General features: G+C 44.4%; 1 protein-coding gene and 1 long non-coding RNA gene across 2 annotated transcripts; both read left to right on the forward strand.

Annotated features, from left to right (window-relative positions):
* Positions 1-3,249: 3,249 nt before the first annotated feature.
* On the forward strand, positions 3,250-5,162 carry LOC147189747 (uncharacterized). Its single transcript, XR_015104145.1, has 3 exons — positions 3,250-3,319; positions 3,504-3,606; positions 4,136-5,162. It is a non-coding gene; the product is annotated as an uncharacterized LOC147189747 (long non-coding RNA).
* Positions 5,163-5,477: 315 nt separating this feature from the next.
* vstm4b (V-set and transmembrane domain containing 4b) lies at positions 5,478-17,009 on the forward strand. Its single transcript, XM_086099360.1, has 8 exons — positions 5,478-5,585; positions 6,350-6,757; positions 13,240-13,293; positions 13,438-13,545; positions 13,695-13,728; positions 13,830-13,954; positions 14,372-14,436; positions 14,987-17,009. The coding sequence occupies exons 1-8, from the start codon at positions 5,537-5,539 to the stop codon at positions 15,110-15,112; spliced, it is 969 nt and encodes a 322-aa protein (XP_085955486.1). The 5' UTR covers positions 5,478-5,536; the 3' UTR covers positions 15,113-17,009.
* The last annotated feature ends 1,999 nt before the right edge of the window (positions 17,010-19,008 follow it).

Below are 19,008 nucleotides of genomic sequence, written 5' to 3' on the forward strand. Positions count from 1 at the left end.
GTGGCCAGGCTTCTGATAGCGAGCTAAGAATCTACCAAAATAGACACACAAGTCAGTGTGGCCAAAGCGAGCAGAGACCCTCGGACACATCCAGCTCGTTCCTATTGAAATAACCGAGGGGTGTCGAGTAGCAGGGCCTAAGACAGGCCGAGCGAGATGAAATGGACACTGTCATTGGTTATTTTTGAAAGCAAGCAGCACGGCGTGGTCGACTGCCACATGGACTTCCTCTCTACTGTTGGTCACCTTTTGAGAAGATAACACAGAGACTCAACCGTTTGGATTGAGACCTTTTACGTACAAGTGTGATACAATTATGAGAATAAATGTCAATAGTAGGATCGTATATATATATATATATATATTTTTTTTTTTTTGAATTTTATCTTGTGAAATGACTAATTCATTCTTATATTTTCACTTCACTGTCCTAATAAATTATAATATTGCTCCTGAGATGATAAAATGATTCACTTTTTCAAAAATACTTACATTAATATAAACTTCTGACTGTCAGCCAAAACTGACCAATATATTTGTGACGTATTTTTCTCCTCACAATACTATGGATTCATTCTTGTTCAATTTTATTGCTATTTAATAATCACACCGCTGACTGTGAATCTATCTCGGAAAACTTTGTCATGTATTCAACAGCATCTCCACCAGTCTGGTCCCACGCCACCTAAAGTGGAGATTAGCTAAAGTGTGTCGACGTGACGCTCTCTTTACATAGCCGTGTTGTAACCGGGGATGTTGTTGTCTGGTTTTAGGATTCACACAGCTGTTGTTGCTGTGATTGGAGGGGATGGGGGGGTCAATGTTTTGTCCACTTGTTGTTCCCCTTCGTGAGTCACACCGAGGCAATAGATGAGCTCACATGCGGAGTGCCATGAAGTCTCAACAGCATGAATGACTTTGCCGTACGCTCTCCGTCATCGTTAGTGCCAACTAGCGCTTTGCCCTTTTTATTTTTATGGCTATTGTGTGTTCATCCGATGGTGACCAAATGAGCTGGAGGGAGGCCTGAAGAAGAAAAAAATAATAATGGACTGCTGAGGCTTGTCATGACCCAACAGCTCTCCGGCCCCCTCGGGCCTACATATAGCTGTGCTCCCTCAAGGTGCCGTTCTTATGCCGTTCTATACATAAGCTCATCTATTTTTGTCGTGTTGCATCTCATGAGGTAACAGCATACCACTCTGTCACCTTCCGCACATCTGGTAGTTGGTCAACTGCCACCTTTGAACGTGACTTACTAATAATAAATGATTTGATGATTTTATTTTTCAAGGATTGTGATGAATAGATCACAGAGAATTTTCTGTGTGTGACTTTTTTGTTGGGAATGCAGTAGCAAGTAGTCAGTTAATGATAATCGATGTGATAATTTATTGGCTCCGGCTCGGGATTACGGACCCAGTCGCATCTGCGTTCACACCGTGTGTTCCATGTGCACTATCCATCCATCCATTTTCCGAACCGCTTGATCCTCACCAGGGTCGCGGGGGGCGCTGGAGCCTATCCCAGCCGTCTCCGGGCAGTAGGCGGGGGACACCCTGAATCAGTTGCCAGCCAATCGCAGGGCACACAGAGACGAACAACCATCCACGCCAACACTCACACCTAGGGACAATTTAGAGCATCCAATCAGCCTGCCATGCATGTTCTTGGAATGTGGGAGGAAACCGGAGCACCCGGAGAAAACCCATGCAGGCCCGAGGAGAACATGCAAACTCCACACAGGGAGGCCGGAGCTGGAATCGAACCCGGTACCTCTGCACTGTGAAGCCGACGTGCTAACCACTGGACTACCGGGCCGCCCCCATGTGCACTAATAGAAATCAAATGTAGTGGCACAGCAATGACATCTCAGTTGATGCAAAGCTTAATGCCCCAGAGAAGGAAAGGAGGTGAAGAATTCAGCAAGAGCAGCCCCTCCAGCCTTTTGTTTATGCCGCTGTGACTGACACCCGCATGTGTCGGGCCTCCAGCCGGCTGGCGAGAAAGCCGCCGGCCTCGCGCCAGGAAGGGAAACTTGGACGCGGAGGCGGATGGGTAAAGTGGCCTTCAGGACTCGACACCCCCGGTTGGAAGATATGAAAGTGGACTCGGCGCCCAACACGCGAGTCAAGGAGGGCAGCCGCGGTCGACTGCTGCCCGACTCCCAATTGGAACATTCAACGGCTCTCCGTTATTTCACAAAACATTTATTGACATGAGTGACGCGTATAATTATTCAAATGGGAGCTTTTACCTTCACACTAGTGTTATTAGTATTCCATTTAATCAATCACCACTATAAAGTTTGATGGATGTACTGTACGTATTTATAAAATGTCATAGTGTGTCAGTTTTTTTTTTTTTTTTAAATGACCCAAAACTGTGCGGACCACGTCAGGAACTTGCAATCTGATCATTTAATCAGCAACACTCGAAAGGTTGTATTTCAGGAAATGAGGACACCCGCGGCAGCCCTTGAACCTCACGCAGAAGAGTAAGAAGTAAGAAGAATATCCGACATGCACTCCATGATCAGCGCCATCATTGTCGTCGGTGAGTTGAATGCCATCCGTATTTCAAGATTTCAAAAGCTTTTGATGAATTACTTTGAATAAGATCTGGTCGGGATAGTTCCCAGCCCGAGGGGGAAAAAATTCAGAGCATGTAGTCTTTTTTTTTTTTCAGTAATATGATTTTGTGAAGATTGTTGTAAAATTCAATGTTTTTATGCTGAAATTATTTAAGTTAAGTTTTTATTCCCTTAAAATATTTTCATCTGAATATTTCACTGATTTTCACATTTTCATGCCTCAGTGCCTTCATTTTCATCACGTTTTGACTCATTTAATCCATCAGATGATCTTCCTCAATTTATTGATTCAGTCATTTCACAATATGTTCATTATTGTGGTTGCAGGGGTGTCGAATTGATAAATTGATGTAAGTGGGTGTCGGGTCAGACACAGTAATTCAGAGGGCTCTGACACTTGCGACAACCGCCACATGTCACGCCGTGTCTAAAATAAGCACGTGAACGCTTGCTGACCCCATTGAGTGCGTCCTCGTGTTCATGCCCCTGCACCCGACAAATCCATCCATGATACTTTCTCGTTCGTTTTTTGAATGTAGTGCAGAATCTTGACACGGAAAGGATCCTAATCGAGTCTAAGCGCAACTCCGTGCCCTTCGTGTCCTTCCTGTCTGCTTTGCACGGCCTGTTTTGTGACCTGATTATGATTTATGGCAGAGATGCTGCTGACGGATGTGGTTGGAGGAAGAGGAAGAGGAGGAGGCGCGGAATCCAAAGAGAAACTGGGTCAGTTATATTAGCGTCTTGATTGCAAGGAATCTTTTTTCTCCCCCTTTGGTTTATTCTGCATAAAAATGGAAAACAAAAGTCTTAAAAAACACACAGATGACTTCGCTGGTACAATTTGTAAGCGTGATGGTGCATTCTGTTCGTTTGTTTGATGTTGCCCAATGGTTGATTTTCCTTTCAGAGATGGAATATATTTTGATCGGATGTGGCCTTGGCCTGTTTTTGACTCTCTTCATTGTCATCATCAAGTACTGCATCATCCGAAAACACATGCAAGAGAAAAGGTGAGCTTGCGGCAATTAAAAATCGTATGTTTTTGTTCTGTTTTGTTCTTTGTTCTGTTTTTTTTTTTTTTGATTTTTTCTCCCGTATGTGTTCATTTCGCAATTTTAGCACCTTATAACATTCTGGTGACTTTACATACCAGATTTTTTTTTTTTTTTTTTTTTGGGTGGGAGGGGCATGGATGCATTTTACAATGATTGTAATGGGATAAGTCTCTTATTTTTTATTTACGTCGAGCACTTTTCAAAATAATAGGACCATTTTATAAAAACAAAAACATAGTACAATACACATTGTCATGGTACGCTGGTTATAATCCTTTACATTTGTGTTTTTGTACCAAGTAGTGCGACGCTGTGATCTTCACATGGCATGACAATAGATGCTCACTGACCTCCATACTTTCTTTTACTGCTTTTTTGCGGCCTGTCATTTGCTCACATGATACAACACGGCTTCACGACTCAACATGCTGTCCTGCCTGATCACTCCTACATGATTTCTTTTTTCTCAATTCTTTCTCCATAGGTCTGAAGACCACACTGCTTTTATTCGAAGCGGGATCATTTGAAAAGGGCATCAAAATGAACCAGCTACTGAAGAGCCCATAGATACACGTGTATTTGTGTCTCACTGTCCCGCTGCTCTACTGACACACATACTGCAGCTTCATTATTTAGGGAGCACATGGCCCCACCATGAAAAAAAAAAAAAGTTGTCTGCCACAAGAGGCCAGCATTCCACATGGAAAGCTTTTAGAAGACTGCTAAGCATTGATGGTTGTTGCGTGAGTTTTGTTGAACACATTTCACACCAATGAAGACTTTGATTCGCCATTTAGAAATTTTTATGCCCTGGCCTCACTTATTTTTCCCCCTCATCCGACATCAGCAGGCTATAAATCGTGACAAATATTATAGTGATGAATCAGAGAAAGTTTATCATCCGGCGTGATTATTTTTTGACGGCAATCGTGCAGAGAAATTACCAGGCAAGACTGTTTCTCTTTCAATACTATGTGAAAATGCGTCCAGCCTTTTTACGACGAGCAAGGAATGACACTGAGGTGAGTTGAGGAGCTTCATTAAGACAAAAGTAACGCTTTGTTAGGATCTCGTGGCATTTGGGTGCCAAAGAATTATGTTGGAATGAGCTTAGGAGCCTCTTTTTAACAAAAATAGTGCGTTGTCACTATCTTTGAGGGCTTTTTTTTTTGAATGATGTCTTAGGTTCCACAACAGGTGTTTTTTGGTTTTGTTTTTTAATCTGTCAAGTATGTTTCGGGACCTTCGGCAATTACAAACATCATCGGCAACACTATGTGTGATCCTCTGCAAGTGTTTTACGTTTTCAAATGATAATTTCTTAGATATTCCCAGGAAATGACTATGTGCCATCACCGCTGCGGGGTTTTTTTTGTTGTTTTTTTTAACAGTCCCGCAGGCTCCTCATGTGGGCCCCGGGTGACCCTTGTGCCCATCAGCCAACTTCTTTCGCGGCCTCACCAAGGGCCACACACGAGCACAGACTAATTCACCCATTGCCGCCCCCTCCCTTGTCCAAAATAAAAGCCCTTGAGTGAGGGCCGACCGCTCTCCACAGCTGGAAGTGTGATTTTCTCGGCGTCGGACTCCACCGCACGCAGGAACTCACGTTTCCCGCTCGTTTGCCAGATGCAAAGAATGCATGTGGGTGTGTGGGTGCGCGCGCTCACCTTCCGCTCGTGTGCGTGCGAGGCGGCCAAACGTTCCCTCAATGGCTTCGAGATTGTGCAGGGGAGGGCTTGGGGAGGTTCTGAGCAGAGTGTAGTGTTTCATATTACACTTCTCTATTGGGGGGGGGGGGGGGGGGGGAGGCGGAGGAAGCTTTTGGGCAACTTTTCCTCTGAATCATTCAAGTGAAGGTTTATGGAGGTTGCAGTTGTGGAAAATGCTCTCTTCTGTGTTCTTGGTTCTCCTGGTTCAAGTGCTGTTTGGAGGTAGGAAAGATGCACAAATGTTAAGACATTTTGGAAGGGATGCTGCAAAGGCTGAGCACATCGGATAAATGGGAGAGGAGAGATTCATTTAAACAGTTGATCAACCAATTTGTTGATTGTTTTTTTCTTTGTGGGCGCACCGACTGGTAGGGCAAAACGATATGTTGCAGCTGTTTGTCGATGGGCTGTGGTTTTGCTTTTCCTGTCAGTGTTTAAATGAAAGATGTGAGAGTTTGATGGCGAGAAATGCAGGGTTTTCCTATTCTGCATCATAAGTCATGGCAAAAAAAAAGTAAATGTGGTGCAGATCAACAACTACAAACACAGTAACTGCAATAATGACTTGTTGTTTAATTAATTCATTGCGCTCTGACAGCGTCCAAACTTTGACTTGAGTGAATGTGACAAGTTTTGATTTGGATCTGAATTGGTTGCACAGATGAGGCTCTTGATATTGTAGCGGCTCAGAATAGATTTTAACACTTGACGTATTCACAAATTTGCTTCTTGGCAGATTTGAAAGGAACAGAACCTCTGTTCTGATCCAAAAACTCCTCGGCAGTATTATTTTGGCGCCATCTAGTGGCATCTAGGTTCTGACCAACCATTTAGAAGTGAGTTAAGGAGCTTCATTTAGACATAAGTACTTTGCCACCACTTTGTGGCATCTTTAGGCAATTACAAACATCACAGAAAATGAAGGCAAAAACTGTTTTCTCTTCAAAAAAATGAAATTTTACTTGTTTAAATTTTGCATTTGACAGATTTGTGTTCCGCCATCAACGTTACAATCACCCCGTCGCCCTTCACGATGGCCCAGGAAGGCCAAAACGTCACATTCTCTTGCTTGGTGTCCCAGCGCCGTCGCAATTCCGCGCTGCCCGTTGTGAAATGGACTTTCCTGCCGGCGGGCTCCGACAGGCCGGAGGACGAACACCTCATCGCCCGGGTCAACATGAGAAAGGCCCGTTTCTACGGAAATTACACCAAGAGCTTCTCGTGGCCCAAGATGAAGCTGACGGTAGTGAAGCAGGGCAAGATCTTCGACTTGGTGATCTTGAACGTGTCCGAGGGGGACAGAGGTCGCTACATCTGTCGGGTTCAAGAATTCAAAAAGCAGCAGGATCGCTGGAAGGCCTCGTCCAACTCGACGGCTACAACTGAACTGAGAGGTGAGCAGCAACGCCATTTTATTTCCGCCTCTTTTTTTCCCAAGATTAAGAATATATTGAAATGTCCAAAATTGGCCGAGAACCTTTCTATCGCGCTAACTTGCATTTTCACGAGAACCCGGTGTAGCGGTTGTCGTTTCTTGCGACCTCACTGCACACCGATGACCTCGCTAAGCTGGGCGGAGACTTCAACAGTTATTTCAGTCGTCCGCAACAGAAGCGCTGTCAAACCTTGCCGTGATAGAAGTTAAACCGCATTTTTACGCAGGTTGCTCCGCAGGGATGGTCGGCGGCGCCGCAGATGTTGCTCAACAGCTCCCAGATGTGATGAAGCTGTTTGAGGTTTTACAATAGGACGTTTCTGTGCAGTGTAAAATCTGGTCCCATTAGCGAAAAGTGCTAAAGATGACTTTGACCGTGTGCCATGCGCGGTCTTTACCAGCAAAACATCTGAAAATCATTCAAATGAGACAGTAGGTTACACAAATGTATGTCGGTCCACAACCGGCAGAACAAGAATCATGATGTCTCCTGCAAGCAAAAAGCATTTTCCTGCTTTCCAGTCGGAGGGAGAAATGTCGCTGGTTGCGATCCAGCCTGCATATAAAAGGATCATTCGCGGCGGTAAGCTGCGGCTTTGACTGAGGAGATCAACTTGAAGTGGAGACCAGAGGCAGTGTGAGGTTTTCGTGCGGCTTTGACTGACTCACTGAGCGGAGCGGATGACACGTGTGGCATAGGAGCCTTTTTCGCTTTTATTAAAAAGAAAAAAAAGTGGCGCTCGCTTTTATCCCAACTTCTGTTCAACAGCCCGTTACTACGTGGCACATGCCGAACAGAAATCTTTTAAAATTGAGGGATGAAATAGCATTTACCCTTTCAGGGATAGCGGTTATTACAGTGGACAGCTTATCGTGTGGTGACAGGTTTATCATATCCCCCCCCCCCCACTCCCCGATTCTGGATGCTCTCAGCATTCAAACAAAGAATTGTGGTGTTGCGAAGTTAAACAAATGAACCCAGATTGGCCAGATATGGAAGGAAAGCTGTTTTGGTTAGTCCTGTCCTTTCATTTGACTTTGTCTGCTCATTAGCTGAGCGCCGACAAAACCTCTCACTTTTTTCCCCCTTTCGTACTTCCTGTCTTCAAAAACACTGCAGGGGTAGTCACCACATTTTTCCATGGATGCGTGATCCTATGGGCTGTGACTTTCGGGTGACCGCGTCCCGGGCCAAGTGTGGGTTGGGCCGACACGCGGACCTGAACGCGAGTTGTTTACATTGGCCACGTCAAAGAGTTTCCTCCCAATGTAGGGCACAGAGAGCAGACAGGCTTGGTAGAAATGGGACAATAGAATGTTGTAGGAAAGGGGGAAGCCACTCTGCATGAGCACGAGCGGTGAATTGCCATATCATGTTGTTATGTTTTTATTTCTTTTCCCGAACACATTTTCTACTTCATGCAGAGCTGTATTTCTGATGGAAAATTTTAACCCTTTCGGGGACAGCGGTGACGACAGTGGACATGTTATCAGGTCACAGGGTGCATAAAAGTGTCCAAAATGTTAACTTAATATTTTTCTTGTCGGATGATCGCATGATGTTGAATCAACACAAATGTGTGAATTGATTGAAGATTGTATTATTATATTTTTCTATCTAGGGGGCAGTCTGCTTGGCAGCGGACAGGCACGCATGTACCTGTACATTAACCGAAACTACTCAGGATGACCAAGTACGGTAGTTTAATGTGTTTTGGAGTGTTGAGGGCGGCCTCATGGAATCCCTGTGGCCCCGATGACATCAGGTGGCCAGGTGTTTCCTCAGTCCGTCTCTCACACGAGACCCGCTAGCACTAACAATAATAAACACATCTCTGGTCGTAAAAACAGAGCCGAGACTGCGCTTGGCATAAACAAACGGAGATTGTGCAGTTTTTCTCGGTAAATGGGAGTAGCGACTTAGCGGCTTAGCTAGGGCGGTTTCTTGAAAGCTCTGGGTACTCTCGTCATCATTCCAAAAGACATGTTATCGAGCGATGACATGTACCCGAATGCAGACGTGTGCAAGTTGAATACTGGATAACTGTGAGACCAATTTATTGGAACACAAGACAACAGCGGTTGAATGGGCGAGTGATGAATGCACAGATTCATCATTCACTGCAGTCCGCATCTGGTGTTGGGTTTGTTGGGGCACCAAAAAGAGCCAAGACACTGCCCTCAATGCAACTCTGTTCCTCCCATGGTTGACTCATTCATTCTGGGCGACTGTAGTCCTTTAAAGGGCTTTAAAATAGAGGGTGCATTCTATATGGGCATTGGAGGGGTTTTTTGCAGCTTCATCGCAGGCTTGTGATTGATTTGACGATGGCTTCAGGTTGGGCAGCTTCACACTCAACTCTAAAATAAGTCACATGACGGCAATTATGGCGATTTTGCAATGTCCTTAAATTGTATTCTGTGCAAAATGCTCTTACGTAGACTTCAAACTCGTGTCATCTTTTGAATGATGATCAAGTCCTATTATTGAAAACGTCGTTTTCAATCTTTTGACAGTCTTCTGAAAAAACCCGGTTCAGATCCCAATGACTTCAATAACCTACGCCCCATTTCCCATCTTCCCTTCATTTCGAAAATTCTGGAGAAAACTGTCGCCTCTCAGCTCCACTCCCACCTCACCGACAATAGTCTTTATGAACAATTCCAGTCCGGCTTCCGTCCCCGTCACAGTACTGAAACAGCCCTCATAAAAATCACAAACGATCTTCTCATGGCAGCAGACTCTGGCCTAATCTCCATCCTCATCCTCCTTGACCTGAGTGCAGCCTTCGACACAATCTCTCACCCCATCCTCCTCAACAGACTCTCTACCATAGGCATCACCAACACCCCTCTATGTTGGTTCCACTCATATCTCACTGGCCGCTCTCAGTTCATTCAACTTGATTCTTTTACTTCACAATCCCTCCCCGTCTCTTCTGGTGTTCCCCAGGGTTCTGTCCTAGGTCCGCTCCTTTTCATTGTCTACCTCCTTCCGCTCTGAAACATTTTCCGCAAATTTGGCTTACACTTTCACTGCTTTGCGGATGACACCCAGCTCTACCTCTCCAGCAAACCCGACGCTTCTCTCCCACCCTCATCCCTCTCTCACTGTCTCTCAGTAATCAAATCTTGGTTCACCCATAATTTCCTCAAGCTAAACAGCAATAAAACTGAACTCCTACTCGTCTGTACCAAATCCACTCTAAACAAAGCCGACAGTTTCTCCCTCATAATTGATAATGCCACTATATCTCCTTCCCCCCAGGTGAAGAGTCTGGGTGTCATCCTTGACAGTTCACTATCCTTTCACTCCCACATCAATAATATTACCCGGTCCGCTCATTTCCACCTTCGCAATATAAACCGCCTCCGTCCCTCACTCACTCCTCACACCACTGCTATCCTTGTTCACAGTCTCGTCACTTCCCGTATTGACTACTGTAACTCACTCCTCTTCTGTGTCCATCAAAAATTCCTCCATAAACTTCAACTTGTTCAGAATTCAGCAGCCCAGATCATCACGAGAACCCCCTCCTTCCATCATATCACCCCCATCCTCCGACAGCTCCACTGGCTTCCTGTCAAACTTCAATCAACTTCAAATTACTTCTCTATACATTCAAAGCCATCCATAACCTTGCGCCCCCCTATCTGTCAGATCTTCTTCAAATCTCCATTCCCTCTCGCTCACTCAGGTCCTCATCCTCCCTCCACCTTTTTCTACCCTCTGCCCGTCTCAGTACAATGGGGTGCAGAGCCTTCAGTCGCTCTGCCCCCAAACTCTGGAACTCACTTCCTCCCAACATTCGTAATATTGACTCTCTTTCCATATTCAAAACCCAGCTCAAAACCCACCTATTCAGACTTGCCTACCCGCCTTAAATCTTTCTTTCTTTGTTTATTATTTTATCTGTGTTTTACTATTGCTCTTGGTTGTACAGTGTCCTTGAGTGTTATGAAAGGCGCTTACAAATGTGAAGTATTATTATTATTATTATTATTCTGCATTTCATTCCAGCGAACTGTCGCTGTCGCTATCATTGTAACTTACAAAGCCGTCTGTACTCGTCCCGTGAAATTCAACGAAAATGTTCTGCGCGATATTGCCGCGCGCAAATGGCATGATGCCCATTGAAATGTTGAATTCGGGATTTTCACCAGAGCAATCGTCACTCTCTAGGCTGCTTGCGTCGCTGCCGCTTTCTTCCGTTGATGCCTTGCTGTCGTCCTCGTTGGGATCGTTGTCGTTTTCGGCATTGGCATCAATGTTGTTGTTTTCAATATTGGCCTCATTGTTATGATCTTCAACACTGACACCGCTGTCATTGCGTTCAACGCTGACTACACTGTCATCGTGTTCGTTATTAGCATCGTTGTCTTCGACGCTGGCGAGGGCGTCTTCATTATTCTCGTTGCCGTCTTCATTATTGGCAACGCTGTCGTCAATATTGGCGTCGCTGTCATTGTTTTCAATATTGCCATCGTTGTCTTCACTGCTAGGATGATGTTCGACGTCTTCACTATTCCCGTCACTTTCTTCAACGTTAGCCTCGCTGTCATTGTTTTCAACTTCACCATCATTGTCTTCACTATCACGATTAGGGTCGATGTCTTCACTATTCCCGTCACTTTCTTCTGTATTGGCATCATTGGCGTTGTTTTCATTGTCGGCGTCTCCAGCTGGCCTCGGCACCACCTGAAAGGAGATAGTGATCTCCTGATTGGAGACGCAAACATTGACTCTGAGGGCTCCCACGTTTGGTGCGCCTTGTCCTAATCTTCGTCGGAAACGGCGGCCTGGAACGTAGTTGAAGCACGAGACGGTCATATTTAGAAAACGAGCCTGACACGTGACAGTTCCAGCTCAAAATGTTGTCGGTAAGCAGTGAAATACTTACGAATTGGACCGTTGTGTTGGCCGTCGCCTTGTACTTCCATTTTTGTCTGAAAACAATCAATGAATTAGTTCTAGCGGGAGTGAAGCAGGTTGGGGTTAACAGTGTGGAACCTTTAGAGTCCATTCAGAGGCACCGGTTCACCTCTGACCAACTTGGTAAGCGCATACTGTAGGTTAGGCTCCACAACCTTTTTAACCCTTTTCATGCACCCTGTGACCCGATAACACGATAAGCTGTCCACTGTAGTAACCGCTGTCCCTGACAGGGTTAATCAAAGCGACATCTTTATGGAGCTCTGTGGTGGATACACAACATACAGAAACCTTCAATCATGTAAACTGAAGCTTTCCCCCCCTCCCCCCCACACACCAAAGCCATGCATGCAATGACATCAGAGACTGACATCACCTTCCAACATGGCGTTGCGTGGCCACTACTCCACAACAGCTGTCTTTAACCCTTTCAGGGAGAGCGGTTACTACAGTGGACAGTTGATCAGGTTACATGTTATCATTATTGGTGCATGAAATGGATAAAAGGAATTGTAGTTTGTATCGGCTTACCTTGGGTTCAAGGAACTGGTCGATAAAAGGCCTGTTTACAAAACATTTGGTGGTGAAATGTGTATTTCGCATGCAGCTCCATGATGCTTTCACAAAATCGTGCCCAGTTTTGAGATCACAGTGTAAGTACCGTCACTTGTGGCATTATGGTGACAGTTTTCGTGACAGGGCGGGTCCACAACAGCGGACACTGTGCCGTGCCGCTGCGGCGGTAAGCTGTAGCTTTAATGCAACTCTATGGCATCGTTCGCTATTTGTTTGTAAGGCTTCATGACATCATCGCTTATGATCGTATCATTGTGATGAGATGGGCATTGTGAAAATGATGTCACTTTGAAAGGATATCCTACAGCATTGTCATACGCGGCGGGTGGGGGTCGAGGAAAGTATTACATTTCATGTCTTCTTTAAATGATACTGGGCAATTGATTGAACTTTAAATACTTTTAATTTTAACCTTGTACACATTTTGGGTGTCCTGTTTAGCTGCACAAAAGTGACGAGGAAGATCAGAAATAGCTTTTTAGGATGACGCAGTGTTGTTACGGCGCATCCACAGAAAACCGATGCCAAAAAAAATGTTTTAAATCCTCCCAGACTGTTTTACTGTATTTGTAAGTCTTTTTGGAATTAGATTTCTGTAACAGCGGATGTGTGAAGGGGTCCCCAATAGAATTTCAGATGACTACTTTCACGGTTTCTGGGACATTTTTAAATTCTTCCAACTCAACATTTCTCTGGTGAAAATGTCGCAAAGGACCACTGTTGATGAACGGTCTGCACTTGTCACATATACACCTTTTTCTGTGTCAACACCAGTCTCATATTAAGATGGAACCGCAAGTAGCCCGTGGTGCTAAATGTCGTTTTTGTTTCAACAGTCAATTTAGTCTGGCAGCAACGGAAGCCGCAGTGATGACTAGAGACTTTACATGACATGTTCTTTTCTCTCTCTGTGCGTTTTCCCTTCCGTGTAGTGCACGTGTTTCCGGCCACCGAGGCCAAAGACAGCCTGTGGAGCTTGTTTGAAGGTAAGTTATTATATTTGTAAAGTGTGCGCACATGTGTGTGTCAAAAATAGCCCAACCAAAAGGATGAACTTCTTCCTAAAATAAAGCACAGCCACATCCCTTTTTTTTTTAACTTCCCCTTTTTTTTTTATGTTTGTGTTTCAGATGTGTACCTTTGTGCTGTACTGATTTGCTCCGTGGGCCTGCTGTGCATGTGCATGTTCACAGTGACGGTAACCTGCCAGTGTATACAGAGGAAGCAGCGGTTAAAAGGTCAGCAGACCGAGAAGGGACCTCTCACGATGGACCTTTGACCTCTCGAGCGGGCCTTCCGTTTCTGTTATTTTAACTCTGATGCTCACCAGCTCAACTCGATTGACCTGGCTTTTTTTTTTTCTTGTCTCTTCTCTGTTTCGTTGTAGATAATTACCACTTGGTCAAAAGCTCCAGGAATAGGTAAACTATTGAGCCACGGAGGCGTCCATCATTCCGTACGGCCCGATTTGGTACACCTGGAACTATGGTTATTATTATTCTGTTTTGTTTTTTCATTGTAGCTCAGGAGAAACCGTCACCAGTGTGGTCAGCGTGTCTCCGGCCTTGCCTAAGAAGGAGAGGAGATACAGAAAGAAAAGGAGCAGAGATTACCAAGAAGAAATACCACCAGAGATACCAGCAAAAGGTATCAAATTCTGTTCTGCTTTGCTGAGCAAACATTCAGCATTTTCAAGTATAAATGGGAGTCATGTTGTTTTGTGAAAGCTTAACATTCTCAATCCAAGCCGACCACGTCTTGGTCTGCTCTTGGTAATTCGCCGCTGGAATGCAAATTCTATCACATCCAATCCCGTGTCGCTCTTTCACCACATTTCGGAGCGGTGTTCACGACAGCAAATATGACATATGATGGCACATGGCTCTGTATTTCTTCAAAAAATTCCGGCCTTTGTTTTTTTTCTCAGACCAGAGAATGCTGATTGTAGCTCTTTTTCGAAGCCACGGCTTATTGTTCTGTTTACGCCGGCACTGTTTGAAACACTCATCATATTTGCTGAAAGAAAAAAAACAACCACCACAAACCTTTATTTCACCCCTGCAGTTCCCATCGGAGACAAAGCACGCAAACCCAAACTTTTAAAACCACAACCAAGGAAAGTAGTTTTGGTGAGTACAAATCCCATTTCCAACACCGCTCTCTTCTGCTGAGCTTCACAGTTTTCTTATTGATGCCAAATGACTCCAAAAACCCTCCAGTAATCGCTTCCATTTGCTTTCGGTCGCCATCGCGCTGTATACGAAGCCAAATGCACGGCAAAAGGATCACATCCAGCTTGCGATTCCGCCGTGATGTCTGATATCAGACAAGCCAAAATTCTTAAGTAACCGTCAGTAATATTCCGATTATTGTACCCTCCTTATATGTTATGTCATTCCATTGTTTCATATTTTATGTTTTGCGTGCTTGCGCCGATAAACTGAGATGTCGCGTGAAGTTGATATCGCCGGGTATCGTTTTCTCCCAGTCTTTTAATGTTAATGCTCTCCCTGTAATTGTGATAGGATTGATATCGTTGGCAAAATAGCACAATGTTGTCCTATCCTGAGTGACTCTGCTTATTCGTGTACCACTTTTTCCTCCCCCCCCCCCCTTGTCTCCTTCCAATCTCCTCCTCCATTTTAATACCTCGCCTTACTTGGCCTTGACCCCCCTCAGCCGAGGATAGTGGAGGAGAATCTGACCTACGCAGAGTTGGATCTGGTGAAGCCGATCCCGGAAGCGAAGGCGTCGCGGAATGGCACGGTGTACGCTCAGATACTTTTTGGGGAACAGCAGCTGTGAAAAGAATTCAAATTTTGCCCTTTTTGTAAATATTTTTTTTCTATTTATCGTTTGCTTTTCGTATTTTAATGGCAAAATGCTGTCCATCTGAAATGACTGTACATATAATTTTATACAAACTTTGATTTCACTTTTTAACGAGGCCTTCAAAGGCAACGGCGGTCAGGTTTACATTGGGATGAGGCAGCATGTTGACTACTTGTTCCGACAGTGCGTCATTTGCCCATTGTGGCGATCACATCTTCATATTTGGGGCTTTTTGTGATCTGCTTTCACATCTAATGGCTCTGTCTCATTCCAATTGATCGTACCAAACTCTTGTCATGACAAGACACAAGAAACGCAAACATGAATGCGACCTGATGTCATTGCTGTGATTTGCTCCCAGTGTGTCTCCGGCCTTATCTCGCCACGCAACATCTGTGCGCCGTCTGTTCCCGTGTGTCACTCTACAATTTACACTCACCACAACACAAGACGAGTTTGATTTTAAAGTAGCGATTAGCCCTGAGACTGCAACCCTCGCACTGTCAAGTTTGCCAGGGGCTTTCATCGTGCGTTTTAACAGCCAATTTAACCAGCGACACACACACACACACACACGGACAGAGCTCATCAATCCAGGCCTGCGGCCACGTCTGCGGCAAAGGACGTGCCAACCAACGGCAATGTGTCTTTAATCCGAGTCGTTGATGTCCAATTTTTCGCCGAATGTGTGATAAGCGATCTGTGCTGTAGGCTCACGGTGTCAGAGTGCTTTGGTCTCTCATTTCCATTTTGGTCTTTGGATTGAGGCATGGAAAAGCAGCAAGTGTGAATTTGAAACCTGGACGCAAAAGGCAACGCATTCCTTCCCCTGCCTCCACTCCTTCAACTATCGGGACTCAGAGTGTCATCGATGCAGTTGGGCCCGTTTTAAATTCTCTTTTATGTCTAACTGGGTGCATGATGATTTTTTATTTTTTTTGCACAAAACCTTTCTTTTGAAACGGAAAACTCATAAATTAACGCACGATTATCCAAATGATTACGAGATATTATCTTTAATGTGAGTGTCTGATTTTTTTTTCCAAACTCCAGTTTTGGGTGATTGTGTTCTATTTTGCCCAATCACAAGAGTTAACAAAGTTGATTCAAATTTTGTCAACTCTGACTTTCCATTTTTTTTTTTTTTTTGGCCTATAAAAATGAACAGGACAATGAAATAATTTGTATGTGGTCTTGGCTGAATGCATGGCAGTTGATTTACACTGTATATAATGTGATTTGAACTGTTGCTTCAAATCACACTTAATGATTTGATGACTCTTTGTCGCAAAACAACATGACAACAATTCCAGAGATGAAAACTGGTGACGTGTGCGCGCATTGCAGTTCCCCCAACATTGTTTTTGTGTGTGCGTGTGTTTTTTTTTCAACTGTGTGCCAGTAATATGCACTCATTTGACAAAAGACTGAATGAATAAATCCAGTTGTGAGCAGAAACCTTTTTCAAATGTCGTTTTAAAACTGTGAAATATCAAGTTGGTTCCCAACCACAATGCCCTTCATGGGAATCGCCTAACAAGGACCATGTGTGTGATTGGCGCCTCTCCGCTTCTCAGTTTGCTCTCTCGCTGCCCTACCCCGACCTCGAAATCCAATAGTGGGTCAAAATGTATCATACTTACTTTTTGTGTGATTGCGTATGGATTGTCGCCGATAAATTTGTGTACTTTTTTTAACCATCCAGCAGGGAGGAAGTGCAATAAGAAGTTTAAATGGCACTTCTTATTTGATTTGTTACCTCAATATTTTTTTTTTCATGTGAAGTATTTATGGCCTCAATTGTTACTTTTCCTTGTTTGTTTTGTCATGTATGTTGTAGAAGAGTCAATAAAGCAAGGTATGCTTTAAATTGTCGCTGCTTTCTACTCCATCCCCCCACCCGATTCTCACCCCCAAAAAATGTCAACTACTCTCCAGCTCCACCGTTTCCTCACCTTGCATTTTTGCAAAAACATTCTGGGACTTCCAAAGGGCACGACCCTGAAAAGACGCAAATGAAATGACTCCTATTCCCCATCCCCATTCCAATTTGCTATGTTGCATTTTACTGTTTGCCGTTTAACTGTCAACACTTGGAGCCACACCATCTCATCGCACCTTCTTCTTCTCATGCTATAATTTAATAGCAACCCCCCCCCCCCCTGACAGGAAAATGAATCCCATGTGTGGCAAATCTCAAATAACCGACTGGCAGTTGAGTTAAAAAAGTAATGCTGCGTGTCGATGCAACCCAACTGGCTACAGCCAGGAAATGCATAAAAAAAAAAGACAGATTTGTAATGTGGAAATTCTGCGTATCCAACACGAGTATATAAAATACATCGTACCAAAACCCTTAATTGCATTTTGATCAAACCATTCTCCTGTATTGCTTTGGATAATGAAGTTTTGTCTACAGTACATGATATTGCTCTTCGACTTGGACCATTCCCTCCGAGTCATGCCTCAGTTATCTCCGTGCTGGCATAGGAAGTGTGGGTGGCTGGTAAGGCAATGAGAGGGCAGAAAAGTATAAGGTTTAGTTTACTGACAGTGCGTCCTCCCGACATATTTGAGACAACAGAAGAAGCTGATGCTCACACGTGCGCGAGGCAGCGCCAAGTCCGACAGTGATTGTCAACGGCGAGGAAAGGGATTGTCCGACAAAGTGGTGCCCCATGCGTGAGGACAAAACAGCGGACATCGTGCACATCCACTTCACTTATAGACAAGTGATGTCACCGGTTCAAAAGAGGAAAACAAAACCTATTGTTGGAGGCGAAACCACCACATGTCTCAACAACCATTATGCCTCATGTCATCATCTCCTCCCATTACGTGCACGAAAAGCACATCCTGTGTGGTTGCGCAAACGTGCAGCCTTTTGAGAGGACAAAAACAAACATAATGAAAGCGTAGAGCTAAATCACAGGATGGAGGGAGGAGATAGATTTCAAATTTGGAAACGCCGGATAACACAGTGTCCAGTTGAGGGCAATCCCTTATGTTTAACCCTGGGAACAAGTAACGCTGCCTCCTCTTTTGAACTCAGTTCTGTAGCTTGACCGATAGCGAATAACTTTTCCCCAAAAAAAAGTAATCTACCAGCATCCCTTTCATTGACATTCCTGACCAGGGACAGCACCACCATCACTTTTAACATGCTCGCTCATTATTTTCTCTGAAGGAATGAAGCATACTCACAAAATGTAGATGAAAAAGTCAGATCTTTATTTGTGGAAGGGGGTTGTTGCCTCACACTTGGCTGCCATGGAGCCACTTGAAGTGTTGAAGCGTTTCACAGCAAAGATTTATTCGTCTGCCATTGCTATGATCTGCTTTCCCGTGGATCTCAGGTCCAAGTAGACTAAAGCGAAACAGATTGGCGTATGTCGACTCTGTAATATCAATTACATCATATGGACAATGACTTTTTGGTCCAGAGTAGGGGGGAAAAATGTTCAAGTAAGATGACTGAAAGATTTTATGAAAATTGTACCATGTTTTGTTCCCCAACTTTTATCACAGGCAGGCAGCTGACAACTGTCGACAGAGGCTGCTCCACTTTTTCCTTTAAAAATATTTTGTTGTCAATGGTCAGCATTCCTGACTGGAAGGCAAACAAGCGTCCACAAAAAGGGACGGCCTTCTGAAACCGCCACGACTGAACCAAAGACAACATACCAGGCATATAGTTTGAGGGCGGGAAAGCCACAACCATTTTGAAGCTTAGACAAACACATGAAGGGCTGCGTCCATGGTGCCTGCTTTCCTAAACACGTCCAGCAGGCTATAATTCTTCTGCCCACTTAAATTGTTTGTTTGGATTCAAAAGCCATTAAATTTGAGACATGCAAATGCTTGTTCAA

Source organism: Hippocampus guttulatus, chromosome 19 (genome assembly GCF_054856545.1).
Source record: "Hippocampus guttulatus isolate MCC_2025c chromosome 19, RoL_Hgut_1.0, whole genome shotgun sequence".
Lineage (NCBI taxonomy): Eukaryota > Metazoa > Chordata > Actinopteri > Syngnathiformes > Syngnathidae > Hippocampus > Hippocampus guttulatus.